Source organism: Ranitomeya imitator, chromosome 5 (genome assembly GCF_032444005.1).
Source record: "Ranitomeya imitator isolate aRanImi1 chromosome 5, aRanImi1.pri, whole genome shotgun sequence".
NCBI classification, from domain to species: Eukaryota; Metazoa; Chordata; class Amphibia; order Anura; family Dendrobatidae; genus Ranitomeya; species Ranitomeya imitator.
This window is the reverse complement of record NC_091286.1, coordinates 367,268,440-367,287,989: the sequence shown is the minus strand read 5'-3', so window position 1 is coordinate 367,287,989 and position 19,550 is coordinate 367,268,440. Positions and strand designations below refer to the sequence as shown.

At 41.5% G+C, this 19,550-nt stretch overlaps 1 protein-coding gene across 1 annotated transcript in view; it reads right to left on the bottom strand.

Moving 5' to 3' along the window:
- The window catches only part of COL9A1 (collagen type IX alpha 1 chain), a 214,945-nt gene that overhangs the window by 67,989 nt on the left and 127,406 nt on the right, over positions 1-19,550 (bottom strand). Inside the window, exons 20-25 of the mRNA XM_069726644.1 lie at positions 17,186-17,239; positions 13,587-13,640; positions 9,653-9,706; positions 9,371-9,424; positions 6,791-6,844; positions 1,513-1,566 (exon numbers count right to left, since the gene is read on the bottom strand). Of these exons, the coding sequence (XP_069582745.1) occupies positions 1,513-1,566; positions 6,791-6,844; positions 9,371-9,424; positions 9,653-9,706; positions 13,587-13,640; positions 17,186-17,239 (324 nt within the window). The remainder of the gene's footprint in view (positions 1-1,512; positions 1,567-6,790; positions 6,845-9,370; positions 9,425-9,652; positions 9,707-13,586; positions 13,641-17,185; positions 17,240-19,550) is intronic.

Below are 19,550 nucleotides of genomic sequence, written 5' to 3'. Positions count from 1 at the left end.
GTCCGCTAACGATTGGAGCTAATTTTCCATTTAAAATGCCAAATGGCGTGCCTTCCCTTCTGAGCCCTGCCGTGCGCCCAAACAGTGGTTTACCCCCACATATGAGGTATCGGCGTACTCGGGAGAAATTGTCCAACAAATTTTAGGATCCATTTTATCCTGTTGCACATGTGAAAATGAAAAAATTGAGGCTAAAAGAATTTTTTTGTGAAAAAAAAGTACTTTTTCATTTTTACGGATCAATTTGTGAAGCACCTGGGGGTTCAAAGTGCTCACTATGCATCTAGATAAGTTCCTTGGGGCATCTAGTTTCCAAAATGGGGTCACTTGTTGGGGAGCTCCAATGTTTAGGCACACAGGGTCTCTCCAAACGCGACATGGTGTCCGCTAAAGAGTGGAGCCAATTTTTCATTCAAAAAGTCAAATGGCGCTCCTTCCCTTCCAAGCCCTGCCGTGCGCCCAAACAGTGGTTTACCCCCACATATGAGGTATCAGCATACTCAGGACAAATTGGATAACAACTTTCGTGGTTCAGTTTCTCCTTTTACCATTGGGAAAATAAAAAAATTGTTGCTGAAAGATCATTTTTGTGACTAAAAAGTTAAATGTTCATTTTTTCCTTCCATGTTGCTTCTGCTGCTGTGAAGCACCTGAAGGGTTAATAAACTACTGGAATGTGGTTTTGAGCACCTTGAGGGGTGCAGTTTTTAGAATGGTGTCACTTTTGGGTATTTTCAGCCATATAGACCCCTCAAACTGACTTCAAATGTGAGGTGGTCCCTAAAAAAATGGTTTTGTAAATTTCGTTGTAAAAATGAGAAATCGCTGGTCAAATTTTAACCCTTATAACTTCCTAGCAAAAAAAAATTTTGTTTCCAAAATTGTGCTGATGTAAAGTAAACATGTGGGAAATGTTATTTATTAACTATTTTGTGTCACATATCTCTCTGGTTTAACAGAATAAAAATTCAAAATGTGAAAATTGCGAAATTTTCAAAATTTTCGCCAAATTTCCATTTTTATCACAAATAAACGCAGAATTTATTGACCTAAATTTACCAATAACATGAAGCCCAATATGTCACGAAAAAACAATCTCAGAACCGCTAGGATCCTTTGAAGCGTTCCTGAGTTATTACCTCATAAAGGGACACTGGTCAGAATTGCAAAAATCGGCCAGGTCTTTAAGGTCAAAATAGGCTGGGTCATGAAGGGGTTAAGATGAGGTAGCAAAACCTAGTGACAGATTGTCTTTAAATTGATATGACACATGTATACAAATAGTAACTGTACAACAACAGCATTAAACATGACTGGATAATTCCTAAAATAGTAAATTATCTTCAAAATAGGGCTGTAGAGCTTGGTTCCCATGTTTCAGAGCCCCATTCTTAGGATCACTTCAGTATTCTAGTGATAGGACTCCCAGGAATCAGGGGATAATTTACTATTCTGGAAATACTTCTATTACAGCAATGTAGTGTGAATACCGTGTATCAAGTGTATACTTACTGGCAATCCTTGCAGACCTGCTTCTCCTGGGGCTCCAGGTTCTCCAGAGTCACCCTTAAATAAATATGAGATATATTAGATAGAGAAAGAAGATCGCCGAGGCATCGAGTAGCTTCAAATTCCACCTAAATCCCTATGTAATCAAAGTATTCACTTTCTGATGCATCATTTATTCTAAATGTATTCTGGTGAGGCTTTACAACATCCCATGAAAGACATTTATCACTCAGGCTGTGTGTCCATGATCCGGAAGTTGCAGCGCTTTAGAACTCAGGTAAATCTGCATGTGTTCATTGAACTCAAAACGGGATTCTAACGTATGGTCAATGGGGCCATAGACTATAATGGTGCCGGTAGAGCAAACGTGAGCTATGATGTGCATCATTTTCGGATGTGTGTGCCTACTGCAGGCGAACGTTCAGACATAGGAAACTGCGTCTGAGCTTCTGCCTCCAGTAGACGTACAAGCCCTAAAATGGTGCACGTCAGAGCTCACGGTCACTCTGCCCACACCATTGTGGTCTATGGCCCCATTGGCGCATGTTAGAATACCGTTTTGTGGGGGGTTCAGACATAAGCCCCGACAGGGCCACAGAATGGGTGCCTGATTGCAATGTGAAAGCGTATATAGCATATATTGTCAGTGTCAGGTCAGTGTTATTTCAGTACATTTTCAATACTTGTTTTCACAGTTTTTTTATGTTTTACCACGTTTGCATAATAAAACAAAAAGGCTGGGAACTCGTTTTTTGTTTTTTTGTAGGACAAGCTTAAAGTTCCATTGGTACTTTTTTTTGGCACATACTATAGGGCAGTGTTCCCCAAGTCCGGTCCTCAAGAGCCACTAACAGGTCATGTTTTGAGGATTTCCTTAGAATTGCACAGGTGATAATTGCATCACCTGGACAGGCAAACATTCAATGATCTGTGCAATGCTAAGGAAATCCTCAAAACATGACCTGTTGGTGGCTCTTGAGGACCGGACTTGGGGAACACTGCTATAGTTATAAACACTGCTATACTTTAAAAAAAATTTAATTTGCAGATTTTCTTACATTTGCCTGGGAAAATTGATTCACACCAAATGTATCTGATGCAAACAGAATGTACCTTATTATGCTATGGGGTCTCTCTCGACCTGAGCGTATAATACCTGCAGCATTAAAAAATAAAAATAATACTCACCCAGCTGTTACATTTTCTCTGCACAGCTCTCTGTCCCATGGTAACAGCATCTACAGTGGGTATGGAAAGTATTCAGACCCCTTTAAAGTTTTCACTCTTTGTTTCATTGCAGCCGTTTGGTAAATTCAAAAAGGTTCATTTTTTTCTCATTAATGTAGACTCTGCACCCCATCTTGGCTGACAAAAAAACAGAAATGTAGTAATTTTTGCAAAATTTATTAAAAAAGAAAAACTGAAATATCACTTGGTCATAAGTATTCAGATCCTTTGCTTAGTATTGAGTGGAAGCACCCTTTTGCGCTAGTATAGCCATGAGTCTTCTTGGGAATGATGGAACAAATTTTTCACACCTGGATTTGGAGATCCTCTGCCATTCTTCCTTGCAGATCCTCTCCAGTTCCGTCAGGTTGGATGGTGAGCGTTGGTGGACGGCCATTTTCAGGTCTCTCCAGAGATGCTCAATTGGGTTTAGGTCAGGGCCCTGGCTGGGCCAGTCAAGAATGGTCACAGAGTTGTTCTGAAGCCACTCCCCTTTGTTATTTTAACTGTCTGCTTAGGGTCATTGTCTTGTTGAAAGGTGAACCTTCTTCCAATTCTGAGGTCCAGAGCACTCTGGAAGAGGTTTTCATCTAGGATATCTCTGTACTTGGCCGCATTCATGTTTCCTTCAATGACCTACAGTCATCCTGTCCCTGCACCTGAAAACGTTTCACTGTTGGGATTGTATTGGGCAAGTGATGAGCAGTGTCTGGTTTTCTCCACACATACCACTTAGAATTATCACCAAAAAGGTCTATCTTTGTCTCATCAGACCAGAGAATCTTATTTCTCATAGTCTGGGAGTCATTCATGTGTTTTTTTTAGCAAACTCTATGCAGGCTTTCATATGTCTTGCACTAAGGAGAGGCTTCCGTCGGGCCACACTGCCATAAAGGCCTAACTGGTGGAAGGCTGCAGTGATAGTTGACTTTGTGGAACTTTCATCTTCCTACTGCATCTCTGGAGCTCAGTCACAGTGATCTTGGGGTTCTTCTTTACCTCTCTCATTAAGGCTCTTCTCCCACGATTGCTCAGTTTGCCTGGATGGCCAGGTTTAGGAAGACTTCTGGTGGTCCCAAACTTCTTCCATTTATGGATTATGGAGGCAACTGTGCTCTTAGGAACCTTGAGTACTGCAGAAATTCTTTTGTAACCTTGGACAGATCTGTGCCTTGCCACAATTCTGTCTTTGAGCTCCTTGGCTAGTTCCTTTGACCTCATGATTCTCGTTTGGTCTGACATGCCCTGTGAGCTGTGAGGTCTTATATAGACAGGTGTGTGCCTTTCCAAATCCAGTCCTATCAGTTTAATTAAACACAGCTGGACTCCAATGAAGGAGTAAAACCATCTCAAGGAGGATCACAAGGAAATGGACAGCATGTGACTTAAATATGAGTGTCTGAGCAAAGGGTCTGAATACTTATGACCATGTGATATTTCTTTTTTAATAAATATGCAAAAAATCTACAATTCTGTTTTTTTTTCAGTCAAGATGGGATGCAGAGTGTACATTAATGAGAAAAAAAATATTTTTTGAATTTACCAAATGGCTGCAATGAAACAAAGAGTGAAAAATTTAAATGGGTCTGAATACTTTCCGTACCCAATGTATAATATGGTCTTTGGTCACAACAGGCATACAATCTTCTTCATAAGTCCTATCCAATCTTCTGTGCCTCCAGTGATCTCATGACACCATGTCATGGTGGTGCAATGCATGTCATGACATCACGTAAGACCTATTCAGTGCTGGAAGCTAGGCATGATTTGTAAAAAACAAAACAAAAAACTGCTCTGACTTAGGACTGGATTGCAAGGAGAAGATGAGGACCAAATAGATGTGAATATAACTTTTTTTATTATTTGATGTTGTGTCTGTTAAAAAAAATAATCATCTGGCCCTCAACTTCTCTGTACAGATCCTAACACTACTAACCATGCAGGTCTCATACAAAGTCATGAATTACATTACACCATGTGCGCTAAATCATGATGTTATGAGGCGCAATTAGCGCTAGTGGCCCAGAAGACTGGATATGATTGTGCGGAGGACTGAAGATCTGCTGTGGCTTAGTGCTCAAGGTACCAAAGATAGGACACAACCTGTGGAAAAGACCAAAGACCTGCTATAACTGAAGACTGGAATGAAACTGTGAAGACAGGGCAAGCAGCTGTGTGGAGAAGGCAAGGGCTGGTTTTCTTTTTTTACATTTTTTTAAACATTTTTAACCCCTAAAAGGCCCTTTTGCAATTGTCAACACGCTGCTGAATTTGTGCAAAGTGAATTGCAAAGAAATGAGACTTCCATGATTCTGACTTTTTCTGTAAAAATTTGATGTGTTCATCTTTATACAAAGCAGTTTGACCTTATCTATTTCACTGTTTGGGAGACGGGCTAAAAAAACAGTAATTCTGGATTTTTTTTATAACATTCAAGATGCGGTATCATTGACATGTTAATTTTATGAAAAGCTATATGAAATCTGATTTTTTTTAAAGTTTTACTGCTTTTGTGCAATAGTAATATCACTTAAGCATTGTGTGCTCAGGCTTCTCTTTTGCAGGATGAACTGTTATCATTACTATGATTTGGACAACTTTTGGATCACTTTATTCCTTTTATTGTACAGGCGATTACAGATGCGACAATAAAAGATGTGGAGTGTGTCTATGTTGCAAGTAGCAAAAATGGGCTGACAGAGGGAGTTTTCTCCCTCTGTCAGGAATCTTAGATACCTTGGTGGCCCCAAGTTTTCACACTCTGCACTAAATGGTCTGCTCTGTCTAATAGACTTACTTACATTTACAGTTGAGGAGACAGTGCTGGAAATTCACATTATATTGAATAGCACGGCTTCCCCTGTTGGATACAGGGGTGGCCTAGGAGACAGGGTAGACATGAACATCATACAGGCCAGCCACATTTATGCACCATAATTGTGTTTTTATATTATTGGAGGTATAAAAGTATAAACTTTTATACACAAATTAGCTATCAATATGCAGTAGGTGTGGATGCTAGCCAAAATCCAAAAGCAGCCATAATACAATTCAAATATAAATGGTTGAGCATAGAGTGTAATAATTACAATCTTGTCACTCGTGATATTAATCCTGCTTGTACGATATTGAGATTGATTGATTACAGTTTTGAGCTTATATGTTTTTTATATTAGATTGTTCCTAGTTTTCACACTCGTACTTTAAAACCGACAGATTGCAGAATAGCATGTTTATGTTTCAACCATCACATTTACAAACGTGTAAACCATAGCTGAAGAATTAAGACCTAATTAACACAAATCAAAGCAATACATGCGCGTTTAATCATATTAATAGCGTTAGGTATCATATTGGTTATTGGCCTGTAAGATCATTGTATCAAAGTGTTTTATACCTCTTTTAAGTCATTATCATCAGTATGTAATGCCAGAATAGGTTCTAATGGTTTAATAATGGGAAGGATCAATCAAGTCCTATTCATAGACTGGTGACACTTCTAAGCTGTCATTAACCTTGTCAGTATTAGAAATCTGCATCAAACGTTCTACACTTTATAACACTCATTTCATTTGGCATAAGCATTATAGAATGGGATATTAAATAAGTCATGTGTTTCATGACATTAATGCCGTGTACTTGATGTATGACAGCATTATTATCATTGACTGCAACGAGGTGCTGAGAAGATAAGTGCTGCAAAGAAAAATTCCCTTTGTGTCAATGTAAATGATCAAACTAGATCTATATATTTGCTGTAATGTGTAAAACACAAACATACTTAGGCAAACTGTGCACAGCCATTCTACCAATATCTCAACCTTTCCTCCATTCAATTCTACAGGATTGATTGAAAGACTATCTTTATCAGTTCCTTAGAAGTTAATGGAGCAGGGGTTGAGCATGTGCACAACTGCTCTTTTCACCCGGCAAACCCTTGTAGTTGTAGCAAACATACAGTCAGATAAAAGCTTCATTCATTTCAACATATTCCCTAACAAATATTAATCTGCCAGCTAAAAAGCTATACTGAGCGCACATTGTTCAAAATTACCTTTGACCCTGGCATTGCAGGGATTCCATCACGGCCATCAACACCCGGCAATCCCTAGAAAGAAAAATATACTGTATGTTATTTAAAATCCAGGTTCACATTTGGTGTCACAGTCAAGTTCTGCCATCTCATACACATGCATGTTAGTAAGGCTACTTGCATGGCTATGGAGACATAGGTGATAGAGTCACAAAGGGCCCAATTACGCCTGAACTTCATTCATCAGCCTGGTATACTGTACTTGATAAGTGGCACCAGTGATGTTTTGGTCATGTTTTATGTTAGGTGTTTTTTATTCTTAAATTACATAAACTATATGACTATATTGAAAGGCACCAATGCATTTCTATAGAAGAAAAAAATGTTGAGAGGAAAAAAAGATGTTGTGCTGCCAGCTACTGACTGGGATAATAGTACCGTAATTAGGGACGGAGAACAAGAGGAGAGCGGTCTGGTCTGTCAGGGAGAAGGGAGCAGTCTGTGAGAGAGGCATAGAGGCACCAGGAGCAGTTTTTCAGAAAGAAAAGAAAAGAAAGAAGTCATGAGGAGTAGTTTGTGTGAAAGAGTAGGTGACATAGGGAGCAGTCTTTGGGAGAGAGTAGGGGAATAGGGAGCAGCCTCCAGGAGAGAGCAGGGGAATAGGGAGCAGTCTTCGTGAGAGAGCAGAGGAATAGGGAACAATCTTCGTGAGAGAGCAGAGGAATAGGGAACAATCTTTGGGAGAGAGCAGGGGAATAGGAAGCAGTCTTTGTGAGAGAGCAGAGGAATAGGGAGCAATCTTTGTGAAGGTGAAGGGGCATGGAGAGCAGTTTGTGTTGGAGAAGAGGGGAATAAGGAGCAGTCTTTGTGAGGGAGTAGGAGGATGGGGAGCAGCTGTGTGAGAGAGCAGGGGAATAGGGAGCAATCTTTGTGAAGGTGCAGGGGCATGGAGAGCAGTCTGGGTGGGAGAAGAGGGGAATAGGGAGCAGTCTTTGTGAGGGAGTAGGGGGATGGGATGCAGTTGTGTGAGAGAGCAGAGGAAAAGGGAGCAGTCTATGTGAGATAGCAGAGGCATGGAGAGGTGGGGAATAGAGAGCAGTCTTTGTGAGGGAGCAGGAGCATGGGGAGCAGTTGCGTGAGAAAGCAGGGGCAAATGGAGTAGTCTGTGTGAGAGAGCAGAGGCATGGAGAGCAGTCTGTGTGAGAGAGGTGCGGAATAGGGAGAAGTCTATGTGAGAGAGCTGAGGAAAAGGAAGCAGTCTGCATGAAAGAGCAAGCGCATGTGGAGCAGTCTTCATGAGAGAGAAGGGGAATAGGGAGCAGTTCTCATGAGAGAGCAGAGGAATAGGAAGTAGCCTTCATGAGAACGCTGGGAAATAGGGAGCAGTCTGTGTGAGGGAGCAGGGGCATGGGTAACAGTTGCGTAAGAGAGCAGAGGCAAAGGGAGCAGTCTGGGAGAGAGAAGAGGCATAGAAAGCAATCTGTGTGAGAGAGGTGGGAATAGGGTGCAATATATGTGAAAGAGCTGGGGAATATGAAGCGGTCTACATGAAAGAGCAAGCGCATGGGGAGCAGTCTGCGTGAGAGAAAGGACATGGGGAGCAGTCTGCGTGAGAGAGAAAGGACATGGGGAGCAGTCAGTGTAAGAGAGCAGAGGCATGAGGAGCAGTCTTTGAGGCTAGAGCAGGAGAGGTAGGGAGTAGTCAGAGTGAGAGATCAGGGGACAGCGAGATGGGTGGGTTTTAAATAGCCGGAAGCAAAGGACACTGTCTGTGAGAAAAAGAGTAAATGGGAGAAATCTGTGAGATGGGATTCATGGTAAGCCATCTGTGTGAGACAGCAGGGAGCATGAGGAGCAGTCTATGTGAGAGAGCAGAGAACTGTGTGAGAGAGGAAGGAACAATAGAAGCAGTCCGTGAGAAAGAGTCCATGGGGAGCAATCTTAGAGAGATGGGGGCCATTAGACACAGTCTGTGAGGGGAGCGGAGGGACAATTTAACTTCACTTATAAAATCAGCAGAACACCTGTGTAAAAATAGTCGCTGAATGGTGGTTCCATGCAATACCCTATCACAGTCACTATGCCCTTAATGAACACACCCACAAAAAATGGACTCTAACCTGATAGCCCCACATCCTTTGCTAGATCGGTCTAGGTTCCCTGAGATGCTGGAACACACTACTTTTAAGGGACTGTTCAGTTCTGTAGAAGTTACGTGCTCACCAGCTTAATTCATTCTTGACAGCGTGCATGGTGATTTACTTGTGAGACTGCTTAGCATCAAGAATTTCATAAAGTATCTAAGGAAGATTTCTTGTAAACTTTATCTTACAAAAGGCCTTTCATGTGAGCACTGAGCATGTTTTTCCTCCGTTGTAGCTGCCAACAGTTGCTACACAAATTTAATAAAATTAATAGTTGGTAATAAGTAATTCAATGATAGTACCACATTGAAAATCACCAAATCCTACAGTAACAGTCATTCCATTTTTTTTGCTTGATTTTATAGACCTATAGCAACAAATGTAGTACAAACAATTGTTATAGGTTTGACAATGTATTGTATTTTTATTTAAAATTAGCACCATGATATATACATACCGATTCCCCCTTTGACCCTGGCATTCCAGTAATTCCTCTTGGTCCAACAGGTCCCTGTATGATGAAAAATATAAATATTGTGCATATTGCATTACTTTGTAACATCTCAGAATCATATAACAAAACATGTAAAATGTGGTTAAAGAGTCAGACACTACAGTCAGTAAGGTAAAAATTAGATACAAGATGTATTGGAATTCAATTCCCAATGTTATTGCTTTCAATGGACTTATAGCTGTGTGAGTATTTTCTAAACACAAAGTATAGTAACAATATACTTACTCTTTCACCTTTTGGTCCAGCTTCTCCTAATGAACCTCTCTGACCTTGGTCACCCTGGGGAAAATTAAAAAACATGTGTCTACAGTGATTTGTAAAAGTGGAGAAGTTGTACAAACACCCTCTCTGAAGACTTTTCTAATGTTATTATGTAGATCTGCTGTTTTATGTGACATAGTTGTGCGATTTGATATGTGTACTGTGCCCTGCAACAGTTGTTAGGTTGTGACAGGGTTAACAGCTAGTGTCAGTCTACGTGAGGAGAAGTTACTGGGTAATTTTTTTACAGAAAGCTAGTTCCTGTTAGTTAGTTATGGTTCAATTAGTTATAGTTGAAGTAACAAAAAGAATTAGAAAGCTACTGGCCACAAGTGAAAAGAGTGCTGCGATAAGAATCAAAAGATTAAATTGCAGAATGGTGTTACAGAAGCCACTTACTGTCACAATTCCTCCTATTGGTGCGTCTGGACACAGTGAGTGACAGTTCAGCTGTCTAATCTAGGGCAGGGGCGAGCTAAGCTGACAGTATACTGATGGACAGCTCAGACGTCCATCCGGAAGCTGGGATGTGTGCAATTGTCAGTGTTGAGTGACAGTACAGCTAGCTATACAGTGTAATGGCATGCAGGATTTTCTTCATGTGTCTCCTGTTTGGAGTGATTACCTCGCCATTTACAGTAGCAATCTCTCTGCCTCCAATTAGTGCCATGTGTAGCTGTAAGCTTGTTGGTGTCTGTGTGCCTTGTATTCCTGTGCTCAGTCTCAGAGCTATTGTTACCCGACCTTGCACACTGTTTCTGACCATCCATTAGCCTAGCCCCTTTATCTTGATCTGCTAACTTGCTGGAATTCTGACCTCGGACCGGGACCTGACTAAGCCTTATTCTTACACCTTTGTTTATGAAAAGGTCTCTTGGTATTTGACTCTGGACCTCTTGACAGGGCCGGCGTCAGCACCCGGCGTACCCGGGCAACTGCCGGGGCCCTGAACAAATGGGGGGCCCACTGGTGGCCGGGACACCAGGCAGCCCTGGCTGCTCCCCCAGCAGCTTTGGCACTACTTGAGCTCAGCCATCACTTAAACATGGTCGCGCACAGAGAACTCTGCAGCTGTAGTAATGACGCGGCAGGGCAGACACAAGCAAAGTTAAAGGCACAGTGCCGGCTCGACCGCATCATTTAGTAACAGACACAGCTGCAGAGTGCACTGTGTGCGGCCATGTCTGACTGCCATCAAACAGCGCGCCCTCCATAGCCACATGCCAGAGTAGCCTGATAAGCGACAAGCCAGGGGGAGGTGAGTGAGGCTTGTGTCTGTCTGTGTATGCATGTATGATGTGCATATCTGTGTGTATATCAGTGTCTATGACTGTATATGTTTATGTATTTTTGTGTATTTGTCTTCATATATATGTATGTACATATCTGCGTATTGTGTGTGTGTGTGTGCATGTCTGCGTATTGTATGTGTTATCTGCGTATTTTACTGTATGTGTGTGCTGTGCATGTCTCCGTATTGTGTGTTTGTGTGTGTGTGCGCATGTCTGCCTACTGTATGTGTGTGCATGTCTGCGTACTGTGTGTGTGTGCATGTCTACGTACTGTGTGTGTGCATGTCTGCGTACTGTGTGTGCATGTCTGCGTACTGTATGTGTGTGCATGTCTGCGTACTGTATGTGTGTGCATGTCTACGTACTGTAAGTGTGTTTATGTCTGAGTACTGTATGTGTGTATGTCTGCGTTTTGTGTGTGCGCATGTCTGAGTACTGTATGTGTGTACATGTCTACGTATTGTATATTTGTACATGTCTGCGTACTGTATGTATGTGTATGTTTACGTATTGTATGTGTACATGTCTGCGTATTGTGTGTGTGTGTGTGTGTTTGTGTGCATGTCTGCCTATGTGAAGGATGAGGGGGAAGGCTAGGCCCTGTGTAGCATATCTATATTTCTCCTCCGTATCTGTGCATCATGAATCGTGGTATGTGGGCCCACTGAGACTCTTTTGCCCGGGGCCCACAAAAACCTGGAGCCGGCCCTGTCTCTTGACTACCCAGCATCATGGTTTGGCCGTGAGTAGTGACTAGAGTCACAGTTACCATCTAGCGGCCGGTGTACAGAGACAAGAAAGGAAGTTGACTGAGGTGTGATTCCTGTAGGCAGCTAGTGTGGAGTGGCTACTAACCTGTAAAACCGGAACTGGAGGACTAAGTGGAATCTTACACTGACCAGAAAGGGGCATGGGGTATTGCACTGTAGTGTGGGATAATAGCAGTAGCAGAAGACATACTCTGTTACTTTGCAACTGTACTGAACATCATCATTATGCCGTTTGTAAAGTAACGAAGATATGAGCCTCTACCTTATGTGGAAAAAATGGTTTAAGGGAATCTGTCACCTCAAATTGGCAGGCTATGTAAATGCCCTGTGTCCGGTCCGATGGGCGGTGTTTCGTCTTCTTTTCTCCACCCCATCCTTCCCCACTGTCCGCAATATTTTCGTGAATTTGAGTAGGTGTCCTCCATAGTTCGCGCGTGCGCAATGCAATCTTGCATCGTGCACTTGCAGTATGCTTTGCCCAACTGCGGGCAGGAGGAGGAAGCTGTCGCAAAACGCGCGTCGGGGTTTTGTCAAGGTGTAGTGTGCCACTTGACCACACACAAGGAGCATCAGCTATCCAGGTAATCTGTGTCTATAAGGTTTGTCAGCCTGGCTGGGTAACCACCAGTGTTAATAACACTGCTATATATAACGCTATTCAGTGTGTGATACTGCTTTGATTTGATGGTGTGTTTTCTCGGCCAACGCCTACCCTGTATGGGCTTTTGAAAAGGCGGATGTAATTGCTGTGCAATCATTACTGGTAACTATGTTGTCATATATAGCGCTATTCATTGCGGCACACTGTTTTGGTCCGATGGTCTGCTGTGGTTAACATTTATTCTGTATTGATTCCTGATTAAGTTGGTGCATTTTTGCCATTAGACCTGCATATTTTGATGCCGGTCTATACCTGTATGCAGTCACTATTATTAAACGGATAAATATTTACTCACTGTGCTCTACTGTTCTGAGCGGATGGTTTGTTGTAGGCTTACACTTGTCTTTGTATAGACTCTAATAAAGGCCGGTGCATTTTTTACCTTTATACCTGCATATTCTGATGCCGGTTCATATTTTCATACTTTAAGGGATCTTTTATTGTTAACCTGCACATGTTGTTCTGTTTTTGTTAGACGTTACTTAGTATTTATAGGCACTAGCACTCTAATAGTCGTTATGATTTTTCTTCTAACAAAACAACATTATGAATATAGACATTAGGTCACTTTTCCTCGGAATACAGGAGGCACGTATATACACTCAGATACCTTTACACACTGAGGCATTTTTTCAGCATGCCATATGAGTCAATTAATTCTGTTTTTGATTTGGGATATTAATATTATTTATGCCCTAAATGAACATGACTTTAGTGTTACTTGAAGACTGTTATGACTGAAATTTTCCCTGTATTTGTGTAGCTCTTACGCTTACCTTTTATTACAGCATTTCTGCGGTTTAGAGGCACTATTTTAATATTTATGTATTGTTTGTTGGTTTATACGTCAATAAATTTTTTAGCTAAAAAAAAAAAGAGACACTTGATTCAGCGCAGTTTAATAACGTGGTCGTTGGTCAGTATGTTTTTAAAAATGGCAGAATGCTGTTTTTATAAGGTTGAATGTTTTAATTGACCTTTTTATGAAATATCTTGATGCTCTAAATATTATAAGGAATACAATGCAATGGGAAAATATTTAGGACAGTGTTCTCAGCAAATTCTACAAGTATGCCAAAAAGTCTACTAACAGCAATATAGCATATGCACAAAGGTATATGCAATATGTAACATATTGACAGTTTGTAAAATGATTTAAGAGTAATTGCACTCACAGTAGCACCAGCAACACCTTGAGGACCGGGCACTCCATCGGCTCCACGAGCACCCTAAAAAGAAAAATGCATTATTAGTATATAATACAATACAACACATTATTTAGTGACATGCTGCAAGAACTATGCTAAAAATCTGCAAACTGCAGTTTGCCAAAATGTACATGAGTAAACCAAAATCCTTCTTCGAAATTATCTGGAGGACAGATAAGACCAAAATAGAACTTTTTGGTAAAGTACAATCATTTTACTGTTTACCAAAAATGGAATGAAGCCTACAAAGAAAAGAACTCCGTAACTACAGTCAAATATGGTTTAGGTTCAAAGATGTTTTGGGGTTGCTTTGCTGCCTCTGGCACTGGGGGCCTTGACTAAGTGCAAAGCATCATGAAATCTGAAGATTTTGGGTTGTAAGGTAGTGCCCAGCGTCAAAAAGCTGTGTTTCTCTCCTAGATCAATGATCCCAAACATACTTCAAGAAGCACCCTGAAATGAATCTTAAAATTGCTATTTGAGGATGGCACCATTCAAATATAAGCGACCTGGAGCAGTTTACAAAAAAAGTGGTCTAAAATTCCATTTGAGAGGTGTAACAAACTTGTTGATGGTTATAGGAAGCGATTGATTGCAGTTATTTATTTCAAAGGGAGGGCAACAAAATCTTAAATTGAGGGTGCTAACAATTTTGTCTGGCCCATTTTTGGTGCTGTGTTTGAAATTATGCCCAAATTGGCATTTTTTCTCATTTGTTTTGTGTTGTTCCAATATGTGAAGATGATGTTCCGGCTTCAAAAAATAGCAAACATCTTTATTTGAAAAAATTGATTTAAAAAATTCCATGTTACTGTGGTAATGCATTTCAAATGTCACTGCTTTCTTTGTCAAATCTTTACAATTGTTCAGTGAAACAACTGAAATTATGTCTTATATTCTAGGTTCTTCAAAGTAGCCACCTTTTGCTTTGATTACTGCTTTGCACATTCTTGGCATTCTCTTGATGAGCTTCAAGAGATAGTCACCGGAAATGGTTTTCACTTCACAGGTGTGCCATATCAGGTTTAATAAGTGGGATTTCGTGCCTTATAAATGGGGTTGGGACCATCAGTTGTGTTGTGCAGAAGTCTGGTGGATACACAGCTGATAGTCCTATTGAATAGACTGTTAGAATTTGTATTATGACAATAAAAAAGCAGCTAAGTAAAGAAAACGAGTGGCCATCTTTACTTTAAGAAATGAAGGTCAGTCAGTACGAAAAATTGGGAAAACTTTGAAAGTGTCCCCAAGTGCAGTTGCAAAAACAATCAAGTGCTACAAAGAAACTGGCTCACATGAGGACCACCCCAGGAAAGGAAGACCAAGAGTCACCTCTGCTTCTGAGGATAAGTTTATCCAAGTCACCAGCCTCAGAAATCACAGGTTAACAGCACCTCAGATTAGAGACCAGGTCAATGCCACACAGAGTTCTAGCAGCAGACACATCTCTACAACAACTGTTAAGAGGAGACTTTGTGCAGCAGGCCTTCATGGTAAAATAGCTGCTAGGAAACTACTGCTAAGGAAAGGCAACAAGCAGAAGAGACTTGTTTGGGCTAAAGAACACAAGAAATGGACATTAGACCAGTGGAAATCTGTGGTTTGGTCTGATGAGTCCAAATTTGAGATCTTTGGTTCCAACAACCGTGTCTTTGCGCGATGCAGAAAAGGTGAACGGATGGACTCTACATGCCTGGTTCCCACCGTAAAGCATGGAGGAGGAGGTATGATGGTGTGGGGGTGCTTTGCTGGTGACACTGTTAGGGATTTATTCAAAATTGAAGGCATAATGAACCAGCATGGCTACCACAGCATCTTGTAGAGGCATGCTATTCTATCCGGTTTGCGTTTAGTTGGACCATCATTTATTTTTCAACAGGACAATGACCCCAAGCACACCTCCAGGCTGTGTAATGGCTATTTGACCAAGAAGGAGAGTGATGGGGTGCTACGCCAGATGACCTGGCCTCCACAGTCACCAGACCTGAAGCCAATTGAGATGGTTTGGGGTAAGCTGGACCGCAGAGTGAAGGCAAAAGGGCCAATAAGTGCTAAGCATCTCTAGGAACTACTTCAAGACTGTTGAAAGACCATTTCCGATGACTACCTCTTGAAGCTTATCAAGAGAATGCCAAGAGTGCGCAAAGCAGTCATCAAAGCAAAAGGTGGCTACTTTGAAGAACCTAGAATATAAGACATAATTTCAGTTGTTTCACACTTTTATGTTAAGTATATAATTCCACATGTATTAATTCATAGTTTTGATGCCTTCAGTGTGAATGTACAATTTTCATAGGCATGAAAATACAGAAAAATCTTTGAATGAGAGGGTGTGTCCAAACTTTTCGTCTGTGTATATATATATATATATATATATATATATATATATATATATATATATATACACACAGTACAGACCAAAAGTTCTCCTTCTTGACCGATCTTTCATTCTCAAAATTCTCATTTCAAGGGTGAAATCTGCATTCAGTGAACACAGATTTTTACATGACTGAGTTAGGAGATGACAGTTGGTGCTCATAAAATTTTATGGAGAACTTTAACTGTAATGTCTGCCTCAGGCTCCTCCCTTCTCCATAGAATCTTAAGAGCAGCAACTGTCATCTCTCATCTCCATAGTGTGAAAATGTGTCTTTACTTTATAGGAATTTTACAAATAGAAATTTTACAGGATTTACCCTTGAATTGAGAGTAAAGATATTGTTACACCAAGGGGGGCGAGAGACAAGAGTGGACCCACTGGGCCGTAATACTGAACCTCCCCCGAGCGAGCAAACCAGATGGACCAACCCCTATACAGGGATAGTTAGTGAGCAAGCTCAGAGGTCCCTGGTACTACGGATGCCAGGAGCAGGGATCGGCTCCAGAGGAGAAGATAGAAAACCACAGGACTGAATACAGGGAAACGTGGAGATGGTCACAGGGTAGAAGCACAGAGAAACAGGACTAGGTGAGAAAAGTAATAAGGAGGGCCTGGATGAAAAGCCAAACACAGAGAGACTCAGAGCTTAACTAAACAATCAGGCGCCTTCACAAATGAAGGGCAGCCTGAAATACTAAGTGGTTGCCTCCTATTGGCCCAGCAATACTGCCAAGTCAGGTCGCAGCCTGGAGTGAAGAGGAGGAGTGTGGGCGCACCCGGTCCCTAAGAAGAAGATGGGAGGAGACCGAACGCGTGACAGGCAGTGGAGGGGAGGCGCGCCGACGCGCCCGAAGAGACATATGCTGGGACCCAGACCAGGAAGGAGCACGGAGGGACGCGGGAGCGCCGACTGAAGAGGAGGAAGAAGCGGCAGGCGTGGCGCCGGCGGAGACAGAGCCAGGATCGGCGGATGTGAGTATAGGTGTAACACATATATTGCAATATTACTCATTTTCATGTGAACTATTGATTTATGAACTAAAAATGAAAATGATTGTTGCACTTTAATTTAACATATATATATATGTTATTGCTATTATAATCATTAAATATCTCCTTAGTGAATATGTGAATGCCTCAAAACTGAAATAATTGTTTTCTACATATCAATTATATCAAAACTTACCTTGCCACCTTTGAGTCCCATTATGCCAGTAATTCCTCTTAAACCTTGTGGTCCCTAAAAGGAATATAAATATGCATATAAAGTTAACTTTACCTTGTTTCTATAGAATTCATATATGTTATCAATGTGCAAAATGCAATAGTATATAGAAAGTTGATAAGGTGCTCAAAGTACATTTTCCTATGAATCATGTAATTTCCACATTTTACAGACTATTATAATTTGACAGTTACAATAGCATTAATAATGGTTTAGGCATGAAATTACAGGACATCCCCTTTAAATTATGTCACTTTTAAAAGTTAATACTGCAAAGTCTTCCTCTGTTTAAAAGTAGGAAAATCAGCCTTACCTACAGAACGCCACTTCAGCGCTTCTTCTCTGCTGCTCCCCATTGGTGACATGGCTGCAGTGGTGACGTCCTGTCAACTGCACATGACCTCTGCAGCCAATCATTGAGATCACATGTGATGCCAAAGCAAATAGCATGACGCCTGTGAGCCCAGTGATAGGCTGTAGCCATCACCTGTTATAGACGAGGCCTCAGACCTGCAGTGCTGCAGTCATAACATCTCAGGGAGCAGCGGAGCAGCAGTGTGTAGATAAGGCGAGAGTAACGCGGGTGTATATTCTCTCCTCCAAAAGAATCGGATCATCACACTATGATCAAACTCTGAGTTTGATCCGAGTGTCAACTAAGAGTGATCCAATTCTCTCTAATTAGAGAATGGTATCACAGGTGAGGAGAAGATGCAAATCATAATTTCTCCATCTTCTTTATTCTATGAGTCCATTGAAATCGGAGCAGTCCGATGATTTTCATGCACCCATAGACATAAATGGGTGTGTGACATCTGATTTGTGCTACAAATTACAGCATGCTGCAATTTTTTTCTCAAGCTAATTCGGTATGAGAAAAAAAACACTGATCAGTGAGCCCCATAGAATAACATTGGTATACATCGGATAGCGCTCTGCCAATGTATACGCTCGTCTGAGCGAGCCCTAAGGCTGATTTTCTTCATCTTAAGCAGAATTAGTCTATGCTGTATTTACCCTTAAACATGAACACGTTAGGATATGTTCTAAGTAGATTGTGAGCCTTCGCGGGCAGGGTCCTTTCTCATCCTGTACCAGTTATGACTTGTATTGTTTAAGATTATTGTACTTGTTTTTATTATGTATACCCCTCCTCACATGTAAAGCACCATGGAATAAATGGCGCTATAATAATAATAATAATAATAATAATAAAGTACCGTATATACTCGAGTATAAGCCGACCCGAGTATAAGCCGACCCCCCTAATTTTGCCACAAAAAACTGGGAAAACTTATTGACTCGAGTATAAGCCTAGGGTAGAAAATGCAGCATTTACCGGTGAATTTCAAAAATAAAAATAGATGCTCGTTCATTATTGCCCCATAGATGCTCCATATACAACTGTGCTATATAGAATGCTCTGCACCGTTGATTATGGCCCCATAGATGCTCCTTATAATGCTGTGCCATATATGCTCTGCACCTTTGATTATGGCCCCATAGATGCTCCTTATAATGCTGTGCCATATATGCTCTGCACCTTTGATTATGGCCCCATAGGTGCTCCTTATAATGCTGTGCCCCATATATGCTCTGCACCTTTATGGCCCCATAGGTGCTCCTTATAATGCTGTGCCCCATTTATGCTCTGCACCTTTATGGCCCCATAGGTGCTCCTTATAATGCTGTGCCCCATATATGCTCTGCACCTTTATGGCCCCATAGGTGCTCCTTATAATGCTGTGCCCCATATATGCTCTGCACCTTTATGGCCCCATAGGTGCTCCTTATAATGCTGTGCCCCATATATGCTCTGCACCTTTATGGCCCCATAGGTGCTCCTTATAATGCTGTGCCCCATATATGCTCTGCACCTTTATGGCCCCATAGGTGCTCCTTATAATGCTGTGCCTCATTTATGCTCTGCACCTTTATGGCCCCATAGGTGCTCCTTATAATGCTGTGCCCCATATATGCTCTGCACCTTTATGGCCCCATAGGTGCTCCTTATAATGCTGTGCCCCATATATGCTCTGCACCTTTATGGCCCCATAGGTGCTCCTTATAATGCTGTGCCCCATATATGCTCTGCACCTTTATGGCCCCATAGGTGCTCCTTATAATGCTGTGCCCCATATATGCTCTGCACCTTTATGGCCCCATAGATGCTCCTTATAATGCTGTGCCCCTTATATGCTCTGCACCTTTATGGCCCCATAGGTGCTCCTTATAATGCTGTGCCCCATATATGCTCTGCACCTTTATGGCCCCATAGGTGCTCCTTAGAATGCTGCTGGTGCTGCCATAAAAAAAAAAAAATCAC